This window comes from Python bivittatus, unplaced genomic scaffold (genome assembly GCF_059951505.1).
Source record: "Python bivittatus isolate LINGU-HERP-01145 unplaced genomic scaffold, Pbiv_v1 ctg000280_np1212, whole genome shotgun sequence".
Lineage (NCBI taxonomy): Eukaryota > Metazoa > Chordata > Lepidosauria > Squamata > Pythonidae > Python > Python bivittatus.
Genome location: NW_028277066.1, coordinates 1,183,867 through 1,209,776, shown reverse-complemented (window position 1 = coordinate 1,209,776; position 25,910 = coordinate 1,183,867). Strand labels below are relative to the sequence as shown.

Sequence of the window (25,910 nt, the reverse complement as noted above, 5' to 3'; positions counted from 1 at the left end):
CTAAGATATCAACCCCAAAGAGAAGCATTTTCATGGGGGATTCGGTTTGTGTTGTCTATGCGATCGTGAAGGGTTCGCATATATATCAAATACACCCACCCACTGAATTAGGAGTTTAGTATGTCCTGTAAACCCCACCTGCGTGGTCAGTTGAGGGAGCTGCGTGCCATACAAGCCCAGCTGCGCTTCAAGGCTAGATTCATACAACACACTTGGTGTATTTACCAAATCAACCCATCCGATGGGTTTGCATATATGCTGAAGCATAAACGAAGGCCACAGGTTCTAAGTGAAAATGTGGTTAGTTATTGTAGTTCTGTGGGTTGTGTGAACACAGTCTTGGGGTCAGAGAGGAGCAAGAAGTCATAAAAAACAACCCAAGATTAAAACTAGCCAGGTTTAACATGCAGTGAAGTCTGCTGGAATTACCCAGGCATTTTTTTTTTCTATTTTGGCAAGTCGCTTCTTGCATTCACTGGGTTCACACAGCAAACTATCCAGTCCTGTGGTTTGGCTTAAGCGATTTTGTCAGCCCAGCCCTTGTCATCTCTAAACCACGATTTGTGACGGTGTGATATTTATTTTATTTTATTTTTATTTATTTATTTAACTTGTCCCCGCCCATCTCCCCACAATGGAGGAGCCAAGCCTCTATGACTTCTTAAACAAGCCACAGCTTAGCATGAGCCTGAATGCCACACCATGGGCTGGCTGGCACAGCTAAGCGCCAAACTCTGGTTTACAAATTCCGATGGCAAATGTCACATTACGTATGAAGCCAGAGCAGAACAGTACAAAATTACAGTGGGTTAGGTTTACCACGGACCCTCCGGTCCATAGATGGCAGTTCTTTGTGGACTCACCTAGACTGCATTCAGTGAACCCAGTGGCCAGGTTCACCCAACATCCTAGACTAGTACAAATTAAGACTGGGTGGTTTGGGATTTCATGGGGTTGGGCGGATCCAGTTTTCACACATTGCATGGATCACCAAACCATACTGTATCACCGCGGTGTACGTCTGGGCAGAGTGGAAGAAGTCACCTACTGAGTTTTCTTAATCCAGATGGAGGAGAAACGTAGTACGTGGACCCAGCTGGTGGGACTTAATTCTGAGTCCGCAGATAAGACTACCTGGTTGGTTAACTCTGTTCCAAGCTGGTGCTTCCCTCTGGAGCAGGCATCTTGACCTGGCCTTGCTTTCACTGCTCCTTTCTGCCTCTTTTCCAGCCCCAGCCGCCCTTCCCCGATCCCTGCAACTTTTGGGGTCACTCCTGTAAGAATCCCCGTCTTTGGTCCCCTCCCAGCTGGTTTCCACATCTATACAGAAATGATGGAACAACGGAATATACAAACCAATGCAAGTTTATTCTTCGATTCCCTTGACAAGCAGGACTTTTTCTAATTCCGCAACCTCACCGAGCGGCTTTGATCCCCTTTGTTCATGACCATGAGAGCACCTTAAAAATAGGAGGAGTGACTGAATCTTTTGATATTCCTCTGTTTCTAAACAGGGAGGCACTCCGTTTCTCGTTGCCATTCAACCCATGATCAAGAATTGCTGGGTCCAGCACTACAAAGGGTAAGAGGCTAATATTTCCTTCACAGTAACAACATGCTAAACCTGATTAAATTTCAGTGCCGCCTTTTCATCTCCCCACCGCCACCACTTGAGTTTGTCAACTTCTCAGGGTAACCCCAAAAACTGTGTCTTTAGCAGAAGTTCAAGGGGCAGGCAATAACTTTAATTTCCGAGCTTCTCTTTCTGCAGATCAGGTCATCCAAAAAGACACAGAAAGGACCGGTTTATCCCCCACCCAAGGCCACCCGAATTACTGCCGCTATCCACCAAGGAGCCATTGTTCTCTGGATAATACATGCTTCATACAACTCACAGACAGATGAATACAGCCACTGGAAAGAGGCATGATCAAAACAGATGCATTACAGACATTGTAAAGAGAAAATCAGACACGTTCCTGCCAAGAAAAAAAAAAGAGTGGAGCCAGTTTCAAGGAGAAAAAGCGATGTCCTTACAGTTGGACTGGAGAGAAGGTAACGCAAGGAGAAAAAGTTCATTCTAGGACAGGAGTCAAGACTTTGGCAAGCCACCACATCTACAAAATAGAGCATTTTCAGTTTTTCCCCAGGAGAAAACTGGTCAGCGGTGCACAGCAGGGAAGGCAATCTGGAGGTGGAAGAAATCCACTTTCTGTGGCTGTGTCCCATGGATGCGTTCATCCCTGGTGTCCTGAGGTGCTAAACTGAGTTCACGGGTGGAAGCCAAAAGTCCAAGGAGACCACCGCCTCATCTAACATTGTCTAGGTCAGGTCTTGCATCCATCACAATCCAGAAATTTCAGCCAGCCACGTTCTCCAGCCTGGGAAACATCCGATGGAGAAGAGTTGAGCGCAGAAGCCTAGGACAGGGGAGGTGAGCTACAGCATACACTTCTGGCATGCATGAAAATGGAGTGGTGGGTTTGCAAGGAGGAGGAAGGGAAGTTCCATAACGACACTCTTTAAGAAAAACAGGCAATTTTTTCTCTTTTTCTTTTTCCTGTTTGGGTTCTTCTCGGAAGGGACTGCTAATCTTAACGTACAGCACCCCAACCAGCAATCACTTGAGATTTTCACCCGTGCCTTGAGCCAGGTTAAATCAAACCTCCCGGATTAAAAGATCTGGGGCGGCTTGTTGGGCGTCCATGTTTCCCTTTCTTCACAGGACAGACCTCGTCCCACGGGCTTGAAGATGGGACGCTTTCACATTTTGAAGTTTTGAATGTCTTTGAATTCAGATGGTGTGCTGCATTGCAGAAAAAAATTAAATAAAGACGGGGAAACCCAGGGGAAGGGAGGGGAGGGAGAGGCAGAGAAATGGAGAGAGAGCAGAGAAAGTTTGATGAAGTAAATTATTCATCGGCAAGGCCTAATGGACACATTATTTAATGGTTCTTGTTCCCATTAAACAAGCAACCCCCTGCATTAGCAGCCTGGTGCACTTCTGAATCAAAAGCATTAAGTTCCTGTTGACAGATGTCACCTCCCTAACACAAAAAGCTGAATTATGCATCAGGGGGATCTAAAAAAATCAATACAAATCCCAGTTGTCAGGAAATGGCTTGAAGTTGGCTAATGTTCGATGCTTCTCTTCTTTGCCTTAATGTTTTCATAAACTCCTCCACCTTTAACATGGAAGACACCATCAGGGTCCCCTTAGGACATTTCTGGAGACCCTGCAGTGTGACCTTGGAGCACCAAGGGTGACCCAACACCCAACCGTGGCAACAGCTGAGGCTGGAGAAACTCTCCCACTGGGGTTGCCAACTGACCAGAAAAGGCAGGGCTTGAGCCGTTCCTATGCAAATAGCAGGGTGATTTTCTGCCAGAACGTTATCATGCCAGCCTACTGCTGTCTCCTCTGTGCAAATGGGCTCTCTTCCAAAGCAGAGTTTCTCTCGCAGCTGCCCATTTTCATTTTCTAAGAATGCCTCTGTGGGCCCCAAAGCTATTCTGGTAAATCATGACCGGCCTCAAGCAGAGGTTCTTCCAAGCACTGCTGATCAGGACTCCCCGGAGTCTGTCCGAAACCTCCCAGCCTTCAACTTTCTTGGTAATTTGATTTCAGCACGATGGAAAATTGCATGCCCAATTCTGTACTCTGGTATCATGGTTTTCCCTTTGCAATCACTTGCCTGTTTTCTAACCTAAGGAACTCCAAACGCAGAAAGCTTTTTCTGTAGGGATCTCATCCCCCATGAAATGCCTTCCTATTGGCCACCTGACCCTTTATTAGCAAGCACGTAAACAATAGACTTTCAAAAATGTGCAATCTTCTGCTTGCTTAATTAAAGGCGCTCTTGGAGTTGATGGAATCATCTCAGAGCAATTAATCTCGCCCCTGCCAATGGGAACATGATGTTTTTGAGTTCCGAACACAAAAGCATCGATCTGAAGAGTGGGGAGGGACCCCAAGGATCACCTAGTCCAGTGTTTTTCAAACTTGGCAACTTTACGATGGTAGACTTCCACTCCCAGAATTCCCTAGCCAGCACGGGTGGACTTCAACTCCCAGAATTCCGGGAGTTGAATTCCACCCATCTTAAAGTTGCCAGGTTTGAAAAACACTGATCTAGCCCAACCTTCTGGAATGTGCAGGAAAACCAATTAAATTGTCCTTGAGAGATGGCCCTTCTTAAAAACCTCCCAAGATGGAGGACCTGCAGCAACAGGGAGATTGCTCATATGAAAGAACAGCCAGTGTAAGATGCAAATTTGCACCAGCTGGAGTTCCAGTTTCTTCAGGTCAAGCAACTGATCCTTTTGGTGAAGAGAAAGCGCTCATCATATACAAACCCAGCACCCCCCCCCCCGCCCTGACCTCATTTCTCCCAGGCAGAGCAGAAGACCTGATGATTCACGAGAAGACAGATCTGTTTCTCCACCCAAACAACTTTGGGTAGTGAGAAGTGGAAGGAAACCTCTATGGTTGTCAGTCCGAGGATACAACCATCAAACTGCCCTGCCTACTCGGCTATTTGCCCGTTCTCATAACCAGAAACAACATGCTGGTTCACAAGTGCCAGAGGTGAAACCCTGCTGCAAACTCAGCAACACTTTAGCTGTTGGAACATCATCCTTCCTTTATTGATGGGGAGAAATGGACATTGATCGGCAACTGGCTGCCGCAAAACGTTGTTTGTTCTCAACAGCTGGAAGGGGCCTGCCATCAAATGTGCCTCTGGCTGAGGGCTGCTCCAGCCTGGCCTGGTCCAGCCTCTAAGAAGCTGGTTAGGAGAAGGTATTTCAGGACAACGTTGGGTCGCTGGCACCAACAATGCTTGGATCTCCTCTCGTCGGAGTTTAGTTCTGAACTTGACTTTCCTCCTTTCCACCGACAGATGGCACTCAAGGCAGCTCCCGGAGAGAAAAATGGCATAAAAACTCAATTAAAAACATAATTAAATGTGTATTAAGAACACAAAAGCTTCCTCAACGTGTACATTTATAACCCATGTTCACTGATGACCTGGATAGGCGAGCAGGTTTTGGAGTGCCAGCGAACTTGGCTCGGAAGTGCCCAACCTCACTACCCCATCACGCTGCGGGTGCGACCCACACACAGCCGTGCCCAAGAGGTCAACTCACGAACACAGCATTGCATGTTAAGCTCTGCCCCTTTGTGTGTGTGTCACAGGGTCATTGGACGGATGAAAGGGGCAGAGCCTGCAGCTTTTGGCATTTTGACCAAGGCAGGGGTGTCTGCAGACATTGACCACGATGGGGCAAAGCTCTGCCCATTTGCTGTGGGCATTGCACTCTCTTGACTTTTTGGACCACACCCTGCAGACACCCCTGGATGAAGGCATCGGATCCTACAGATGCCTCTGCATGTTGGCTAAACTCTGGATCTTGGGAAGCTTGCTTGGAAGTCATTTTTGGACAAATGCCCTTCTTGAAATAGGTGCATTGCAAATGAAAGGTGCAACGAAGACCTAACCCCTCAAAGAGTTCCACACGATTGATCCCTCTTTGGCCCAAAATGTGTCATTACTGTTGTACGATAGTAGTAATGGTGTTGTGAGGACACTAACAGAGGGGTCAATCAATCCTGAGGTGGGGTCAATTCCAAACAGGCCCAGTTTGGCATAGGGTTAAACTAACCACTCCATCCACACCTCTGTCCCTTGTGAACATCTCACCAGAGCAGTGTTTTTCAACCTTGGCGACTTGATGAGGTGTGGACTTCAACTCACAGAATTCCCCAGCCAGCCATAGCTCTTCAAGTTGCCAAGGTTGAGAAACACTGCACCAGAGGGTTCACTGCCCCTTCCAATGTCTATTGCTGAGATAAAGTCCTAGAGCGGCCCTGGGAGAATGGGGTTTCTCTAGGCCACTCCATCTTTGTGTTCATTTGGCTTCCATCTCATCGGTGGCCACCTCGGAGGTGCAGAAACAAGGCAAACATGGGTAAGATACATGTCCCTGTCTGCAGGGGCGATCACCTCAATTGACCCACTGTGGATTTTCCCCACATTGGGTGGGGAAAGAATTAAAAAAAATAGTTAGAGAGGGAAGTCCCAGCTTCCCACCCACTTTGTGGTTGCTGGGAGGCCTGAAAAAATGCCCATGGGGTGATAAATAGGGTCATCCAAGATCAGGTAGCTACAGCATCTAGGAAAGTGGTTGGCTGGATTATTTGTGTCACGTGAACAGGACAGGATACTCCCAAGAAAAAGGTACGGATGGCTATTTACACCTCCCCGCAAAGAGAGGAGAAGAAGTCAGCCATCTGCCTTACATCTGCACATGTTAATTTAGGGATGAATTCTTCAAGACAAGATAGCCAGTTGGGAATCTAGATGGCAAAACTGCGCCGTGCCCACGCAAATGCAAAATGGAGTTGATGGAAGTATCATGAAAATTAATTGAGTGCAATTCATATAATTACTCAGGAAATTTTCCACCCCAGTAATAGTAAGACGGAGCAAGTGTTGTCATTGTGATCCATCGGGGGGTGGGGAGGAATCCAAAGTCCACAGATCAGTAATGCCTTTATTTGGACCAACTCAATTAGCACAGAAAAGCATGCAGGTTTCCAAATTCTCTGCAACGTTTCCCAGTCAAGACCTTCCAAAAAGTAGGAGAGGGGGAAGAAGCAACCTTAAAAATCAGGATTAAAACTCAGAATTCAGTCACAGCTTTTCCAAGGGTAGTAGGGACAGTAGGCCAGGCTTTGGGAGTTGTGCCCCAGAATTCATGCATATTTAGAAATTATGCTTAGCACTGAAACAGGAATACAGATTGTTTCAGCCTAGAGGGAATTATATTGACCAGGCAACTGCTGTCCAGATTGGCAAGTGCTGAAGGCCAAATGCAAGGCCTGTTTCTTTCCCTGCTGGCGATCTTTAAACCTGGTTTGGACAGGACTGCTCTTGGTGTGGACTACTGGCTTCCATAACCATCTCTCTCTTCTAAATGCTTAATTCTGCTGAGAGCTAGAAATTTACAGAACATTTCTGGAAACCCTTCCTTGCTTCTTCTGTTTCTTTTCCTTCCTTCCTTCCTTCCTTCCTTCCTTCCTTCCTTCCTTCCTTCCTTCCTTCCTTCCTTCCTTCCTTCCTTCCTTCCTTCCCTCCCTCCCTCCCTCCCTCTTCTCCCTTCTCCCTTCCTCATTCTTTGTTCTCCTTCCTTCCTTCCTTCCTTCCTTCCCTCCCTCCCTCATTCTTTGTTTTCCTTCCTTCCTTCCTTCCTTCCTTCCTTCCTTCCTTCCTTCCTTCCTTCCTTCCTTCCTTCCTTATTCTTTGTTCTCCTTCCTTCCTCCCTCCCTCCCTCCTTCTTTCCTTTCTTCCTTCCTCCTATCATTGACTCTGATGTTTCTCAGGTGACTCCAAGAGTTCCCATGTATCCACAGACAATTCCCGTGGCCTGGAATTTATCCAGTTTCATTCATAAGCTGGTTCACACATCACGTGAAGCCGTGATACAGCTTTTTCGAGTGGGACTTGGTGACTTAGTATGTTGTGCAATCCCACCCAATTGGATTTAGTAAGCCATAATATGTGGCTTGATCCCATGTATGACTCCAGCCAACTGTGCTTTATCCCACAAATCTTGATTAAATAAACTATGGCTTAGCAATGGCTCTTCAAAGTTTGAGATAAAACAATTTGGCTGATTCTGTTTTGTGGCATTCGGGGGATTCTCACCCTGCCAGCCCTCCTTGCTGATATCTGCTCCCAAACGGTTGATGTCAATTCTATTTCATCTCCATTTGACTTTTCCAGGACACCACAGGGGATTGTGGGGCACCAGACAACTGCTTGGCATGAACTGATCTGCAGAAATATGGCCCGATTCAGCCTCATTTGTATCCACAAGCTATTATTGCGAATATATTATCTATAAAAACTTCAACGGATGACCGAATTCACTTACACGGTAGGCTTCCAATTATTCACGTTTGTAATGATAGCTCGTTTGTTCTGCTCTACAGTGATATTATTACCACATTTCAAAAGAGAAGAATAACCCTGAGTTTGTCAGGTGAAGCAAAGAGCCATCTGCAGCCTTCAACTCAAAAACAAGAGGAAACAAAGATCCCGCTTTAGAAATTAACTAAATTCTAATAAAGAAACCAAGCAGCCTGCAAAATTAATAAATACGCTTTATCATTCATTGTCAGAAGAAAAGTCCCTCCGTTTTGGTTTAAATCCTTTTCCGAAAACAACCCAGAAACAGCTGGCAGCTCTTGCTAAGTCAAGCAGTAATCAAGTCTGTTATTACGCTATTTGTTATGTTATTATATTTATTATGTTGTAATGCTATACCGTCAAGCAGTAATTCAAGTCTGCAATTAAGCAGCGAAAGCCGCACGACTTTAATTGAAGGCGTTCCGGCTTTCTTCCCGAAACGATCCTTGTTTCTTGGGAGTTCTGCCTTGGAAAGCCGAAAAGGAAAAGGACGGCTGAGGCCACTGAGAGGTCAACAGTTTGTGCTGCTCCTCCCCACGGGTTTGGAGACAACTTGGGACAGGCCCTCTGCCCCCACCTCGCCAGGCTGCCCCTTGAACCTGTTTGGGACAGCAGGTAACTCTATCCTTTGGCTGGGACAAACGCTGCCCCGCGGATGCCAACGGGTCACGAAGGCTGCCAGAAGGCCGGAAGATGGAGCTTGCTCTCGGGGCTCTGGAGGGAAACGGAGCCTGAATTCCCTGCCCAACCACCCCCAAGGCTGCCCCAGGAAACCTCGATTCTGCATCTGCCGTAAGAAATGCAACGCCGATGCAGAATCAAGGTTTCTTGGGGACTATTAGTCTTTTCTTGTTGCTGGTCCAAGAGACCATCTCTTCTCTCCGTCCTTTCTGTTTCTTCGTAATTGTTACTAAAACGTTTAAAAAAGGACAAAACGAATACAAGCTAATATAAAGGAAGGAAAGGAAGGAAAGAGAAAGCAGAAAGTGCAAGGAAAGAAAAACGTTAAAGAAAAATAGAAAGGAAAAGGATACAAAGCAGTGGCTTCTGATATTCTTCACAGCAGTTATAAGTACAATTATATTTTAACCTCTCTCTCTAAGGTGACATCATACCTCTCTTCTTTCTATAATCTATCCTGTCTAATCGTCAAAACCATAAATCACAAGTTCGTTTTTCACATTTTTTAAGCAAAAAGTCCATAAGAGGTTTCCAATCACCAATGCTTCTCTCCATCCTGACCCTAGGCCAGTGTTTCTCAACCTTGGTAACTTTAAGATGAGTGGACTTCAACTCCCAGAATTCCCCAGCCAGCCCCACACTGCACCAGAGGGTTCACTGCCCCTTCCAATGTCTATTGTTGAGATAAAGTCCTAGAGAGGCCCTGGGAGAATGAGGTTTCTCTAGGCCACTCCATCTTTGTGTTAATTTGGCTTCCATCTCATTGGTGGCCACCTCGGAGGTGCAGAAACAAGGCAAATGTCCCTGTCTGCTGAGTTGCTAAGGCTGAGAAACCCTGCTCTAGACTACCTTCTCCTAGACTAAGGACTAACCAGGTCTGACCCTGCTGGGGAAAAAGGGGCAGAGAGAAAGAGAAGATGGATTTTTCAATTAAACCTATCTAGGGTTGGGGGTATATCAAAATAGATGTAACCCAGCCCCTCTTTATCTCTGCCCCCAAATCCCCCTTTTGCCTACTCTGTCTCAGACTGCAGACTCCAAGCACCTTTGGGTAGAGTTGGGATTCTCGCTCTTTGCAAACCACTGAACAACCTGGAGTTAAGCAAAGATTCATCAATGGAAAGGCTCCTGCAGGAAATATCATGGTCATAGCAGAGTTCCACACTGGCTGGGGAATTCTGGGAGTTGAAGTTATCTTAAAGTTGCCAAGGTTGAGAAACACTGCTCTCCAGTCCAAACAAATCAAATCTATTTAAGCACCGCCAATGAGCAGCAAGGTAACAAGAAAAAAGAAAACCTCAGAAACAATGGCCTAAACCCTCCCTTCTCCAGGCCTTTGGGCCAGAATGATTAGAGGCCCCCTTTTTAGGAGGTACAATAGACTTCAACCATGTTTGCCATTTATTATTTACCTGGTTTGAACAATATGTGTTCGGTTCTGTATTTGTTGGTTTGGTCTTCCTTTTTTCCCCTTTCTGTCTTTGGTATGTGACCCAGAGTTACGTTATATGGCAGCCATGTAAATGCTTTTGACAGATAGGTAGGTAGGTAGGTAGGTAGATAGATAGATAGATAGATAGATAGATAGATAGATAGATAGGAAGAGAAGAGAAGAGAAGAGAAGAGAAGAGAAGAGAAGAGAAGAGAAGAGAAGAGAAGAGAAGAGAAGAGAAGAGATGACAGACAGACAGGAGTATAAGCCAGAGTAAGGGGAGCATTGAATAAAATGCCATAAACAATAAAAAGCACAAAATAAAAATACAAAAGAATAACACAGCAAAGAAAGGTGATCACACCCCTCTAACATTATCACGTATCATTTATTTTCACTCTTCTAATGTGCCTGAGAAATTCACCAGGTGCATACCAAAACTTTTCAAATGCAAAACGCACCCATGCCCAAAACTCTAAGAAACCAATAAAAACCCCAATAACAATACAAGGCCGTGGATAACTGCAGGGAATAAACGGTACCAGAAAGCGAAACGGACTGCAGGAAAGCCTTTATCCTTGTGGCGGGGGGGGGGGAAAGGACTTCAAATCCAGCTGATGTCAACGTAACAAAAATGGCTCTGAGAAGGGGAATGACTTGGCCTCGTGCTGAAAAGACCTCATGGTGAAGGTAGGCTTTCTTGCAGATGGAATTGTGCCCCCCGATCCAACAGCAGAGAAAGTCCACTCCTGCCTGGCCACCATCTTTATTTCACTTGCCTAGTGATACCTAGAAGAGGGTCTTCAGAGATGGCCAAAGCATCTGGTCCGTGCCCTCCCCCAAGCCAACTTTAAAACCTAGAACTGGGCCCACAGTCGGACCGCCAACGGGGCAACGGATGAGACCTTAACCTCACATAATCCTATCAGTCAGAGCTGGACATGTTTTGGATTCCATGGGAAAAGGCTGATTTGGAGGGCCCAGGGGTGTGCATGTCAACAAACGATGACCTTTCCTGGCCTCATCCTGCAGCTGCAGATGTCATTCCAGGAAAAGATGCAGCTGCTTTAAAGAGTTGCCAAAAGGTGCCATGTTCACAAACCCACGTGTAACATACACAGGGAATATCCCAGGCCAATTAGAAGTGTGAAAATAAACGATAAATAATAATGTGAGGGGGATGCGATAACATAAGGAAGTTTCTTTGCTCTTTTACCTTATTGTACTTCTATTTTATGCTTTTCATTGTAGTTTTATTTAATGCTTTTTATTGTTTACTGTATTTTAATTTTCCTTTTACTCTGGCTTTAATTTTTTTAAGTTTTTGTATGACTGTTACATTTCTGTCTATTTACCAGTCATATCTATCTATCTATCTATCTATCTATCTATCTATCTATCTATCTATCTATCTATCAGTTTATCAATATATCCCATTTATATGGTTGCCCACCATAGACAAGATGACTCTGGATCACATACTGAAGAAAGAAAGGTCAAAACTAATAAATACATAACTCAATACATACAATTCAAACCAAATAAATAGCAAACACAGCTGAAGTATATTATAACTCCTAAAAGATCGATCTACTCATTCTGGCCCAAATCTCCTCTTTCCTTTTGAACCTTAGATCCTTCACAACCCTCGAAATGAATCTGACCGCTCTATTTTGGATTAAGATGCACATCACCCGATTGTGCTGATCCCCATCACGTTCAACCCACTGCTTTTTTCAATGGAAACGATTTAGATCAGTGCTTTTTCAAACTCAGCCACTTTAAGAGGTGTGGACTCTGTGCTGGGGAATTCTGGGAGTTGAAGTCCACACCTCTTAAAGTGGCCGAGTTTGAAGAACACTGGTTTAGATCATTAGCGCGCCCCATCCTTGGAATTCACATAAAAGATGAGTCAAGTTGCGGATGGGAGAGGACCATGTTGTGCTGGGTGGAATACCTGTTCTGGATGTCGACAATCCTAGGTTTAATTGCAGGGACCTCTAGTTAACTGGTTAGGTAGCAGAAACGTCACTCCCTGCCATCCAGGAGAACTGATGCCACAGCTGATCATATTAGACAAGGTATCTCCTATCCACATAAATCCAGGGTACGTCATTAGGGCAGGAATGCCAACTTCCCTGAATTTTTGCAATCTGATTGCCAAACATACAGACCACCCAATCAAGCTCAAGTGAGGTTTTTAAACTCCTCTCTGATTTTAAATGCTTTTCAGCCTCCCTGGTAGGGGTATATATTTTCTCCCCCCATGTTACAAGAGCAAATAAATAAATAGACAAAGAACACAGTTTTTCCCTCTTGTTTGCTTGGAGGAAGGGCATCGGTTCTCAGTTGCTATGCTTCTGGATGGGCAACACTGTGGAACCATATGGGACTTTTTATAAATGTTTGCATTTAACCTTGGGGAGGAAAAGCACTTTTAGACGGGGCGCGGCACAGGAAAATCAACTCGGGGCGGGGGGAATTGCAGATGGTCATAACAAAGGAATTGTTCAGTCCATTTTGCGGTTTTTCCCCCCTCTTATAGACTAACCTTGGGTTTTACCTCCTAAAGGTATTCCATTCCTCTTCGCTCTGTTTGTTTTGATGATGTTACAAGTAAACAAATGCTTTTTGCTTTAAAATGTGGATAATTTGATAGAAGTGCACTCCAAAAATCTTGGGCTGGCGTTGCATGGTTTTTAGCTGTTCTTTCGATTCCCTTGGCTACTGAGATTTCGCATTAATAATCGGGCCTCGGCCAGCTTAATGGAAAAATAATGTTAATTTCATTTCTCTTCTGATCCTAACCATGCCCTATTTGCCAGAGATATTAGCTTTTCACTGACAGTAATCAGAAGCATTGCATCAGATCCTGTTTTGAAATAAAAGATAATGGGAGAGGAAGAAGAGAAACGAGGAAAGTCTTGAACTTTCTCGGTGTCACTCAATTACAATGTCCATCATCCCTGATCGCTAACCATAAAGCTTGGGATGGTTGAGAACTGGTGCGCAGTGTGCTGAGGGCCACATATTACCTACCCTTGTGACAAAGCAAGTAAACTCTCTTCCCCCCCAATCATCTGAAGCTGACTCCTTCTAATCTTTTCCAGCGGCCTATCATGGTGTCAGTTCTTCAAGGTAGATCAGACTAAGAAACCGATGCCACATAGGTCAATACTACTGTTATTGCAATAGATATATTAACAGAATCTTGCAAGTCTGAATGTGCTTCCCCCCCCCCTCCGTTTTTCTTTGTGAGAACTAGGGAGGGGCTTGTCTGAGATGTTTACTCACGTTACTTTCTTGGCCCGGACTCAAGCCCCACTTATCGGACCATTGCTTTGGTGGCAGCTTTTTCTCCTGCCCTTCAAGGCCATTCCCTCTTCTCTCTACACATGGAGGGTGGTCAAAAGGCTAAGGAAATTAGCAGTGGGGTTGACATAGCAATGGAGGGGAATATGTGTAGCTCAGGGTTGAACTGTGGAGTCCTTGGGGTTCTCTGAGCTTGGTTCTTTTCTTGCAAATGTTTCATTACCCGGCTAGGTCACCTCTTCAGTGTTCACTGAAGATGTTACCTAGCCGGGTAATGAAACGTTTGCAAGAAAAGAACCAACCCAAGGGATTGACATAGTTGAAATCAAATTATTACTGATTGCTTGATTGTTTGAATCCATGTATATAGCCTCCCATCTCATAGCAGTGACTCAGGGTGGTGCGCGTTAGATTAAAACCAACCACATGTAATAATGATCAATATATTTGCTGAACAGGGATGGATACAGTACACCCATCTGTGAGCACTGCCTTAAGAGAGGAAATGGAGACAGAAATGGAGATAATAAATAAGAGCAATGTGGGGCAGGAGATGAAAGTTATTTGGGGCCAGTTTTACATCATTCACATCTCCGAGGTGGGCCAATTTGGGAAGGCTGGGGGCTGTCCTTTATGGCTGTGCTGGTGGGGGAATCAAGTGTCAAACTCTTCAGGAGGACAGCAGGTAGAGAGATGATACATTGGTTATATCGCATTCTGCTTTTTCTCTGGAGAGCTTAAGGTAGCTTATATGGGGATCTCCCCTTCTTTTATCTCCACAACAATCCTGTACGTTAGGCTTGGTCAGAAGAGATTGGCCCAAAGTTAGCCCCTTGTAGAGTTAGCCCATGCACAAAGATAGTACCTTGACTTGACCCAAGTCAAGAGCACTTGACTTGGCTCTACTCAGCACCAGTCCAGCCCATACGTCTTCCAGTACTCTGGTGTACTTGTAATCGCTATCCAGGGTACTGAATGTCCTTCCAAAAACCTACTTTGTTCACTTGTCCTTAACTGATTCCTTTGGCCTAGACCAGTGTTTCTCAACCTTGGCCACTTTAAGATGTGTGGACTTCAACTCCCAGAATTCCCCAGCTAGCATGCTGAGGTTGAGAAACACGGGCCTAGACTGTCTCCAATCTACTTGGCAGAAGCCCTGATGGAGCAAGCATCTGCTCCCTCTAGCATCTACCTAACCATAGAGTTGGGTCTGCAAGAAAGTCCTGTGAAACTCAAAGGCAGGACTGAGGCGAATGCAATCAGGAATGTGCTAACTTGGTGCATTTCCTATGACAGTGTTGTCCAAACTTGGCCACTGTGGCCAAACTTGGCCAAACACAGCCAGCATGGGGAATTCTGGGAGTTGAAGTCCACTCATCTTAAAGTGGCCAAGTTTGGACAACACTGTCCTATGATGTCCATAAACTCATCCCACTATTCCCTTTCAGGGCAAGCCCAGAAAACAAGAAATAGTGAGCAAAGGAAATTCAAGGCCAGCAATAAGAGTAAAGGAAAGGAAAATCATTTCATTTCATTTCATTTTTGGTCCTTGCAAATCATCTTTCCTTGCACCCCATTACACCACTTCACACACTACTTGTGGTCTCTGGGCTTGGTGGTTTGCTTGCAGACATTTCATTACCCAACTAGGTAACCTCATCAGTGCGAGGGACTGTGGGGTTGGCTCCCTGTTTATATGCAATAGCTTTGCCCTGCCAGTGTTGGTGGAGGTGTGGTTTTCCCCTTGGCAGTTCCTTGATTAGGGTATTGATTAGGGTATTAGGGATCTCATCATTGCCATCCAACTCCAACTTCCTTAGTCTTCCCCTTCTTCTTGACCTATTCACTCTTCTGTGATTTGATTAACGCTATCGTAATCAAACACCCACATCCCCTGTAGATAAATGATTCAACTGTGAAGCAAGGTGTGAGATGTGGACATCTCACCTTACTAGGCAATTCTAAGCCCTCCCATAACACACAGCTGAAAGGACTCTTGTAACCACTGCTAACTTCAGCATGAAATCTCCCCAAACGCTTGAATTGCTATAGAAATACTGAACATTATTACATAACGGCCTCCAGATAAAGTGCTTCCCACTGTGCGAGCAGCTATTCCTTGGGCAGGATCAAGGTAGAACATTTAGTCCCCATGCACAAGTTGAGGGGGTTGATCCCCAACTCCACCTAAGGCTGAGAAAAACCATCAGAAACCAGGGAGAACCAGGACAGTCAGCTGTGTGGAGAAATCTACCACCTGTCAGCTGTGCTGGGATTCCAATTTCCATCACTCCCCTAGGCTGGGCTGGTTGGTGATGATGGGCATTGCAGTCCCACCACATATGGAGGGCACCAGGCTGAGGACAAGTGAATACAAGCCATACACAACCAGAGCTGGCTTACCGTGGTATAATGGACTATACAAAGTATTGCAATCATCAAGATACCGATGAGAATAGATGCAATGGCGACCAGCAACGCGGTGTGGCCCAGTCTTTTCGACCCTTCTATGTCTCCTTGAGTGTAACTGTTTAGCGCCTGCAGAAGAAACAAGAAGAAGGAAACTGTACCCATGGTTAAACAAACCAACATGAACTTCACCCATTCTGTTACTGAGGAGGTCAAGACCTGTTGGGGACTTCTACACAGAATGGCTTTTTCACAAACTAGTTTGCTTGGGTGGCCATCAGTCTTCCTTGGAATATGCCTCCTTTGGCATCAGAAGATAATAATGATTTTTATTACTTGTTAGATCTGATACAAGCACCAATTTTCTAAACACTTTGGGTGGGATATGAAGTAAAAAGATTGTGTGCTTAAAATAAAAGTAATGGAAGAAAGGGAAAAGGAAGGCAGGAAGGCAGGAAGGCAGGAAGGCAGGAAGGCAGGAAGGCAGGAAGGCAGGAAGGAAGGTGATGCAGTGGTAAAATGTCAGCTCCAAAAGGCCACAGCAGATTCATTTCTCTACAGCCTCTGACCTAGAGCTGCTCTATCTGGGCTACAAAAAAATCCAGATGACGCCCTAGATGGCAGCAGAGAGACTCAAAAAGCTCTACTTCTTTACTGCCCTCTAGTGGTTCTCTCAGCCAAGACAGAGCATCCTCCCCAGAGGTGGGTCTCCTGACCTGCCTTGGGGCTCAGACCTACTGGCTTCATAAAAGCCATGGCTGAATGGTGGCTATTCAGGAGAGGAAACCAACTCCGTCTCCCACAACAAAGTTGGAACCCGACTGTCAAATCTGCAAGCTGTGGGGTCCAGAAGCCTGGGCATTCCTGCTGAAGGAGAAGCTGGTGAGAAAGAGCTGAGAGATAGATGAAGGACCAGGCCTTTCTCCAGAGGACAAGGGGATCATTTTTTCCACCAATCTGGCTGATCCTGAGCTCAGTTGACTCCAAGCAACATGGTTCCATGGAAAGTGATCTGCATAACTGTGTATGGAAGTAAAATACATGGCTGGGTTTACACCCCCCTCTAAAGCATAATGTGGTTGGCTTGATGTTGGCTTGGGTGTGGTTCTGCTCTGTTCTGACCATCTGGCTCTGTTCCCACAATACCACAAAGTAACCAACCACATCTTAGTTTAGCACAGTGTTTCTCAACCTTGGCAAATTTAAGACATGTGGACTTCATGGCTGGCTGGGGAATTCTGGGAGTTGGAGTCCACGCATCTTAAAGTTGCCATGGTTGAGAAACACTGGCTTAGCATGTTATGGAGATCCAGCCTGTGTGATTACTTCATGGTTCTGTCTATCACGTCAACCACAAAATTACAAAATTGCCCCCGGTTAGGGAAGTTGTACAAATGCCTGGCATGGCCTCTCTAGCCTGTGTTGTCTGACCAGACTCCTATCATGTCCCGGGGGTTACGGTGTGCACTTCTCTCTAACCTACACGTTTGCCTGTATGACAAATATAAGAGATCAGCATTAAATATTCTCCTGATTCCCAGAAAATGGACTCTGAGATGGTTGTGAGGATAATATTTGATCATAAACAGCACAGGTTGCCTTAAGCTCTGAAGTGGAAGAAAAGAAAATTGCACGCAGCCAGCCGTGCACGAACCAATTACACCCCCCCAAAAGCACAAACAGCAGCCAGTTGACTCAACACGCCTTCGCTCTCTTCCCTGCTCTTTGAAACATGAAGATACAGTTCAGCACAAATAGATCTCATTACAGCAAGTGGATACCAAACCCTGCGCAGGTAGAAATTCGAGCCCCAAGGGCCAAGCCGGAAATTTTGGATCTCTTTGATGTCATTAGTAATTAGACCAGTGTTTCTCAACCATGAGAACTTGAAGATGTGTGGACTTCAACTCCCAGAGTTCCCCAGCCAGCATGGCTGGCTGGGGAACTCTGGGAGTTGAAGTCCACACATCTTCAAGTTCCCAAGGTGGTGGTTGTTCAGTCGTTAAGTTGTGTCTGACTCTTTGTGACCCCATGAACCATATCGCACCAGGCCTTCTTCTCCTTCACTGCCTCCTGGACTTTGCTCAGTTTCATGCTCATTGCTTCAGTGATTCTATCCAACCATCTCATCCTCTGCCGTCCTCTTCTCCTTTGGCCTTCCATCTTTCCCAGCATCAGGGTCTTCTCCAAAGAATCCTCTCTTCACATCAGGTGGCCAAAGTATCTGAGCTTCAGCTTCAGTATCAGTCCTTCCAATGAGCTCCCAAGGTTGAGAAACACTGAATTAGACCCTGAGAACCATTCCTGGGGTCTTATTGATGACTTCCAACCTTCATCGCAAGTAGTATAATCAAATTGAGTAACTCTTCCCCCTCTCTAAAGTTACAAACATTTCTCTCTTCATCCCATATCCCATCTCTTATCTATAGACAAATCCATAAAATATCATCTTTTTATTTCTGGCTACCCTTTATGGACTTTCTGCTGGCACCAGCACTGAAAAGATGATGTTTTATGGATTTGTCTATAGATAAGAGATAGGATATGGGATGAAGAGATAAATGTTTGTAACTTTAGAGAGGGGGAAGAGTTACTCAATTTGATTATACTACTTGCGATGAAGGTTGGAAGTCATCATATAAGACCCCAGGAATGGTTGTAATTCACTCCCTCCACCCATTAAAAGTATTTCCATTAGTAACCAGGGTGTGGATTGGTTTTGCACACTGCCCAGGATCTGTTGGAGTTGGGCGGCTATCACAAATTTGAATGAATGAATCAATACCTAATAAAGGGACAAGCAACTTGGGGAACTAGAAGACTGCAAATGAGTTTACCTGCAGCTTTTAGATGTCTCCTGCATCTTGACAGGTTGTGTGAACCTTATGGCTTCAGCCATGAAAGGGTTGGCTGTCGGGGCGGTGCCTGTTACATAAACATGGCTGCTTTGTAGTTTGGACCCCTCAACTCAGCTTTTGGGGTTTAGGGTGATGGAATGACTGTGCCATTTGGAGGGCCCCCCATTGGGAAAAATGAAAACAGCTTGGGGGAGCCGTTTCCAGATTGAAGCAGCAGCTGAAAACAGTAAAGAGAAATGAAGCGGTGCAGAGGAATACTGCAGAAGGGGGACAGTTGGCCACCCTGGACTGGCGCTGGCTTACTCTCAATTTTCCCAGCAGGTGCGTTTTGCCCAACACCAGCCTGAAAAAGCATCATCAACTGCCTGCACCCCTTGGAGGGCTTCCCGAACCTTCAGAGCCATTGCAATCAGAAAGCTTTGCCTCCCCAGAGGATGTGTGAGTGGGTGGAGGAATCTTCCTTTGGTAGCCCATCTCGTCTCCCTCCTTCCACATCCTGCTCGCTGAACATTGCTCATATCCCAGATGGTTTGGCATGGCTCCCCGTATCTCCTGGTGCTTCAAAAGAGCCCGTTGTCTCTTCTAAGTAACGCACTGCAGTCCATTAGGGCTGCTAAATGCCTTGCCCTTGTTTTTGGCCCCAGCCCCACTCCCCATCTGGAATCAATACAGAGAGGGTGTGCTTCTGCTGCAGAGGGCATGCTAGCACAGCTTGGACTTGTGGGGGTCGCCCCCAAGGGACCTCTGCCTCCTTTTCAGCATCCCACACAAGTAAGATTATCCAAGCAATCAAGGAAGCCCTGTGGCGTCACCATCACCGCAAGAGGTTGGCTATATTCCAAGCAGGATGCCCAGGAAGAATGAGGTTCTCATCCCAAATTCTAGACCTGCAGGGCTCACATCTTATGTTACACCACATCACGGTTTGTCTGTTTGTGGCTTATCATCCTCCATAAATGCAAAGCTGATGTTGGTAAGCCACAGTATATGGCTGGATGTGTTGAGGAAGCTCAACCAATTGTGGATTTATCTCCTCAACCATGGTTAAGGGAACTTGTCATATTGGAGCATAGACAATCTGTCAATTACAGAAGACAGGGTTGGTTATAACAATAACCCATGGTCATTGTGCTAGAAGGTCACTGTCCTATATTTATACCCCATCTTTCTACTCTGGTGAATATTCAGGGTGATGAGGAAAGCTTAACACTGACAACAACAGAACATTCAAAGTTGAAAACACAGATGAAAATAACCACTAAAACAAGCACTAAGAGCAGCCTGAAACATGATACATCTTTACAGCTTGTCTAAACAGATGGATCATCAAGCAAACCAATCCAGAGTTGTCCCTCAAGACAAAACAAATGACCAGGCTCAAATTATCTTATTTTGGACACAATATGTGAAGACCCAGCTTCCTTGAGAAGTCTATAATTCAGGGTAAAGTGGAAGGAAAGAGAAGGGGACGATCAGCAGCAAGGAGGGTGGACTCAGTTACAGTGGTGATTCAGGCACCGTTGGGAGACCTGAAGGACCAGTTTAGGGACAGATCATCCTGGAGAAGGTCTGTCTATGTGGCTGCTAAGAGTTGGCCTCAATTTGATGGCACTCAAACAACCCAATCAAACTCCCAAGGAAGCCATGTAGGAAAAGGCCATCGTTATATGAATGCTTTTGGAGGAATCAAGATGGTACACCCGAGCAAATGTCCTCCAGACTCACAATAAGAACTTTTCTTGGGCTCACCCATCCCAGAGAATCCAGGCTACAAGATGCCATAGCTAACACCATGCCCCTGGGCTCTTGGCACAGAGGTGGACAAGTTCTGTTGGCTTGAAGGCCACACCTGGCTTTGTGTGGCCCGTTGAGGGCCACTTCCCTCCCATCTCAACTGATGGAACTGTTCTGTCATGTTCAAAGAAACAACTGTTTTGGTAGAGCATCAGCCCATCCTGCGCAGTAGCTTTAGGCTGTTTTTGTGAAGGACTCACAACTCCTCGGCAGGTGGCTGATAACAAACTGTTTATAGGCAAAGCCCTAACTCAGGGACCAAACCCTGATCAACAGGGAGGAATGAGCCAAGCCAAGAGTTCAAAAGGTGAAAGACACTTGGGCAGACCCCCCACCCCACCCCCGTTGTAATGCCCTGAAGGCGTTTTGCAGAGTTATCTCTCCAGACAGACATAATGGGGAGGGCACTTGCAACGCCCTCTCTTAAGCACATATATGAAACACCAACCAAGAACTAAGTAGGACCTCAAGAAGAATGTAGCATCTTCTCAACCTCTCCCCACCACCAGCTGTGCTCTAAAGTGGGTAAGATTATGCATACACTGGTGTGGGATTATACTGAAAGTTGAGGCTTAAAATTTATAAGCTGGTGCAGTGTTGAAGCTCCTTTTGAGTGTATATTTTTGTTATTGCACAGTTTTGCCATCTTTTTGCTCCTTCGTTATTGATATATGGTTTTAATGCTATTTTTCTGTGTTTTTGACATTGTGAACCGCCCAGAATCACTGGGAGTTGGGAGGATAATAATAATAATAGTAATAATAATAATGTGTTTGCAGGTATAAACAGAGGGAAACTGCAGAATAGGCAGGACAGGTTGTTACATGATCATCTGCGCTTTCCGGTGTCCAATACAACTCTCATGAGCCAGAAAAAGTTTGAGCCACATTAGATATTTCTAACCCCTTCCCCACCCTGACATTCTCCAGATAATAAACTATACTTCCCAGAATTCCCAGCCTGCTTGGCCACATGCCTCCACTGGCATCTCCTTCGTAGTTCCCAAAGCTCCCTCTCCCAAAAGGGGCCAAAATATTGGATGTTTTGGGGAGGTTAGGAGCAAAATGCCTTAAGTCTTGTGTGCTTAAAGAACCCATTTAATCCTTAAAAATCCAGACCCCCCCCCCCCAAAAAAAGGCTGTAGTGTCACTTTGTGGTCTAATGATCCACCTCTTCTCAGTCTCCATGTGGGGTGATCACTGAGGACTAGAGTATTTCATGGATAAGTCACTCCAAGACAAGACGCTTCACAATAGAAGCTTCCTGTGGGACGCAATCTTCAGTTGCTGTTGTTGTTTAGTCGTTAAGTCGTGTCCGACTCTTCGTGACCCCATGAACCATATTGCGCCAGGCCTTCCTGTCCTTCACTGCCTCCCTGAGTTTGCTCAGTTTCATGCTCATTGCTTCAGTGATGCTCTAACCATCTCATCCTCTGCCGTCCTCTTCTCCTTTTGCCTTCAATCTTTCCCAGCATCAGGGTCTTCTCCAAAGAGATCTCTCTTCGCATTAGGTGACCAAAATATCTGAGCTTGAGCTTCATTATCGATCCTTCCAATGAGCAATCAGGGTTGATTTCCTTTAAGATTGACTGGTTTGACCTCCTAGCAGTCCAGGGAACTCTTAAGAGTCTTCTCCAGCACCACAGTTCAAAGGCATCAATTCTTCGGCGCTCGGCCTTTTTTATGGTCCAGCTCTTGCTTCCATATATGGGGTAGTTAATGCCCTTTCAGGGAAAAAGCCATGAGACCTAGTTCATTAGAATATTATTCCTCCTTTAGTGAAAGCTTAACAAAAAGAATCAAATGTGTTCCAGAAAGGTAAAATGAGAAAATAAGGCACCATGTAACAATTAGCAAGCTTTGATACTACATGCTAGCTCAGTGTTTCTCAACCTTGGCCACTTTAAGATGTGTGGACTTCAACTCCCAGAATTCCCCAGCCAGCATCGCCAAAGGCTGGGGAAGAGCCAGGTTTTAACCAGTTGTCTTTAGAATCAGGATTTACCTTGGTTAGCACCAGGACAGAAGACCATCAGGCCAGCCCAGAGCTGTAGACTGAGAAGTAAACAACAGCAACACAGAAGAAAGCAATGGAGACTTATTGTCTCCAAGAAAATTGCACAGACTGGTCTTTATCTTACAACTCAAATCGATTTCTTACCAGAGCACAAATCTCATGGCTTTATGACTTACTGTGATGCCAACCTGACCCACTTGGGGTTTGTCCACAAAACCCTGATTCAAGGAACCAAGGCTTAGCCCAACATATGAATCTAATCCACGTGTCTACACAATTCCTAGTAGAAGCTCATCTATTTTCCTGAGGACCTTCTTCCTAATTTCAACCAGCTTCTGCAAAACATGACTTCAGCTCTTTGGCTGGAGCGCCTGTTCTTCCAGGACCTCTGTGGGAAAGGTGGGGGAGGAAGGCAAGAGAGAAAAAGAGGGAGAAGATGGGAAGTCTCACCTCCTTTGGTTTTGCCCTACCCACTGTAGCTCTGGTTCCACCCATCACCAGCTGGTGGCCCTTGCCAGGTTATTCCCAACAGAAGAAGATTCCCCCCCCCCATCCTTGCAGGTTACACTGGTCTTCATGGCCCAACTGCTTCTTTTAATTACACCCATTCAGCTGTATTACTGTTAGGGGAGTATCCCCCTTCGTAGACCTAGAATAAAATAGCACTGTGCCTTGTGGAAATTGGGAAGGGAGGTTGCCAATCATTCATGGCAACTCCCTATCAAGTGACAATCCTTTGCCTTGCATTGTCCAGCTAATAATCCGAAATAAATCAATGTTTCCCTCTTGCTTTCAAGTGATGTTGTTTGAGACAATGAAGAATGTAAATGGCTTCTAGGTGATCTTAAATTATTCAATTTTTTCTTTTTGGTTTTAAAAAGTATCTCACTCGACTCTTATTCCTACTTCTCGGATGGGGCCCTAATTTTATGATCCGTTGGGTGATCTCCTTTAAATTTGCAAGCGTCCATCAAGACACAAGAAGGTCCTTATATGGAGCTCCCAGAAAGGCTGATACACCTGAGCCTTTGCATATAAATGGCAAAAGAAGTGCTAAGAGAGACAGATAATAGCAATTAAAAGGGAACTTCTGGCCCTCTCCAGTTCCCGTAGACAGTACACCTTTACGGCTTAATTCTTAATTACTCAGAAGCAAGTCATACCTCAGCAGATGCTGGATACATAGATGTCAACCTCACAGTGGTTCCAGGAAAAGTAACACAATAGAAATAAATAATAAATAAACAACAAGATAATTGCATAATAAGAAATTCTTACTTTTCTAGGTTGGACATCACCCAACCCTGCAGTGTTTTGGATACACTGAGAACATCCATAAGCAAGTGGAAATTGGTGGTACCAGTCTAATTGCTTGTGTGAACAGGATTTTTCATACTCCACCCTGCTTCCCCCATTATTGCTGGTCATGGTGGCTGGGGTACTGGAAGTTGGACTGCAACATATCTAGAGATTATCCAGTGCTGCTCACCCTAAAAGTAATATTTTGGAGGATGAATGGAGATGCCATTACACTTTTCCACATTTTTTATTTTTTTATTTTTAAAAAATAATACACTAATCATATGCCATGACTTTAGGCCAAATGGACCCAAAATGGGCATAGATTTTGAGGGGCTTTTTGGTACATAACTGGTTTATGATGGCATTTCAACTGTTGGTGACAACAAGGGTATTTGAGACTTTCTGTCCCTGGAATCCCCCAGGGTCTCTCCTATAAAAATCCCCATGGTTGCAATTTCAATACTTCTAGTTCACTACCAGACTTGAGCTGGGGGCCCCCTAGGGTAAAAGCACCACACACACACACACACCCCACTGGGTGCAAACGAACAATGCTGTTAAAGCGCCACCACGCAAACCGACCCAGGGATATTTTTGAGAGGAGATCGGTAAGCGAGTTTTAGAGACGCAAAGCAGGTTCAGCGTCGCACATTGTGGAACTAGCGTTTCTATCAGCCGGGACCAAGCGGCCACTGGCGGGATCCGCACCCCAACCGATTTCTAAGCAACTCCCCGGGAGGATCCTCGGGCCGGCTCCAAGCGCCGGATCGCCTTCGCCAAGGAAAGAGAGCGCTGAGCCGAAGCGGTCCCCCGCCGCGCCCTCTTGGTTTCCCCCTATATCCGCGATGCCAGAGCCCCTAGAGCGCCCGTCCCCTTGCTCCCTGAGAGGGTGACCCTTAGCCCCCCCCGGCGCCCCCAAACCGCCTTTCCCTGCAGCTGCCCCTCGCTTAGCCCCCGACACCCAGTTGGACCGCCTCGCGCGTAAAAGCGCACAAGCGCCCTTGCCCTAAAGGGAAGGGAGAAAGGGTGGCGGCGAAGACGGGGGGGCGTTGGGAGAGGGGAGCAAGGGGAGAGCAAGGGTGGGGTCTCCTCCTACCTCCCCTCCCCCCGCTCCCAGAGCTGCCCGGGCGCACGGGATGTCCGCTGGCGGCCAGGCGACGCCGAGCCCCGGGCAGGTCCCGGAGACCTCCGGCGGGGCGCGGAGGAGAGTCCGCGGACTCCTGGCTTCCCCGCCCGGTCCAGCGGCTCACCATCACCGAGAAGACGAAGGCGGCGATGTTGATGGGGTACGCGGGGCAGAAGCAGGACAAAATGCTCAGCCACAAGTAGTTCTTGGGCATGGGGCGCCGCTCCTCCTCTTCCTCCTCGGCGCCCGGCGCCTCCTCGTCGCCGTTCAGCTGCAGCTCCGCGCCGCTGCCGCTCTTCTCCAGGCCCCGCTTGAGGTCGGAGTACGCAGGGGGGGGCGAGGAGCCCGCCATGGGAGCCCAAGGAGGCGCGGGGAAAGGCGGACGGAGCGGACGGCGGAGAGCGGAGTGCTCGAAGCGGCTCAGCCCGCTCTCATCCCTCCTCCTCCTCGCTCTCTGCCCGCTCGGGGACGGCGGCGGCCAAAAAAAGCCCGGCTCGCTCCGGCCGGACGCTCAGGTTTCGCTCGCGGGGCGAAGGGCAGGAGACGCGCTCCGCCGGGCTGTGCCAAGGCGCGCCCGGAGCTCCCCGCCGCCTCGGGCTGCCCCCAGCAGCGGCTCGAGGGGGCGAGGCGCCTGATTGGCCAAAGGGCGCCCTCTTCGGCCCAATCAGGGCTGGGGAAAGGCGGGGAGGCGGGCGGAGGGCCCCCCGGGGAAGGCTGCGGGGGAGCCCGACTGGACCGCCTGAACTTGGTGGGGGACCTCAGAGGTCCCCTAGGCCACCCTCCAGCTGGACTTTTAGGCGACTCTTCTTCTTTCTGAACCCGGGCCGGGGACACTGGGGAGGACAATCCAAGAAAGGAAATGTAAGGGTAATTTTAGTTTATTATTCCCTATCTGGAGGTGGGGTGACCTCTGGTCTGCGGGCTGGGTATTTCCCGGTCCTGGGCCGTTGGCCGGATCTCAGATCCAAGCCTATTTGATAAGGGTTGCCCAGCGTGGAATCCGTCAG

General features: G+C 46.6%; 1 protein-coding gene across 1 annotated transcript; it reads right to left on the bottom strand.

Moving 5' to 3' along the window:
- Positions 1 to 2,433: 2,433 nt before the first annotated feature.
- Positions 2,434 to 25,445, bottom strand: TMEM233 (transmembrane protein 233). The gene is made up of 3 exons (XM_088143162.1): positions 25,028 to 25,445; positions 15,802 to 15,936; positions 2,434 to 2,806 (listed from the first exon to the last, which is right to left on the bottom strand). Exons 1-3 carry the CDS (start codon positions 25,253 to 25,255, stop codon positions 2,795 to 2,797), a joined length of 375 nt encoding a protein of 124 aa, XP_087999288.1. The 5' UTR covers positions 25,256 to 25,445; the 3' UTR covers positions 2,434 to 2,794.
- Positions 25,446 to 25,910: the final 465 nt, after the last annotated feature.

Excerpts from the sequence above, each read along its gene's own strand:
- TMEM233 (XM_088143162.1), bottom strand. The coding sequence starts at position 25,255 with ATGGCGGGCTCCTCGCCCCCCCCTGCGTACTCCGACCTCAAGCGGGGC. Across the intron at positions 15,937-25,027 it reads CCTTCGTCTTCTCGGTGATG|GCGCTAAACAGTTACACTCA; the intron begins GTGAGCCGCTGG and ends TTTCTTCTGCAG.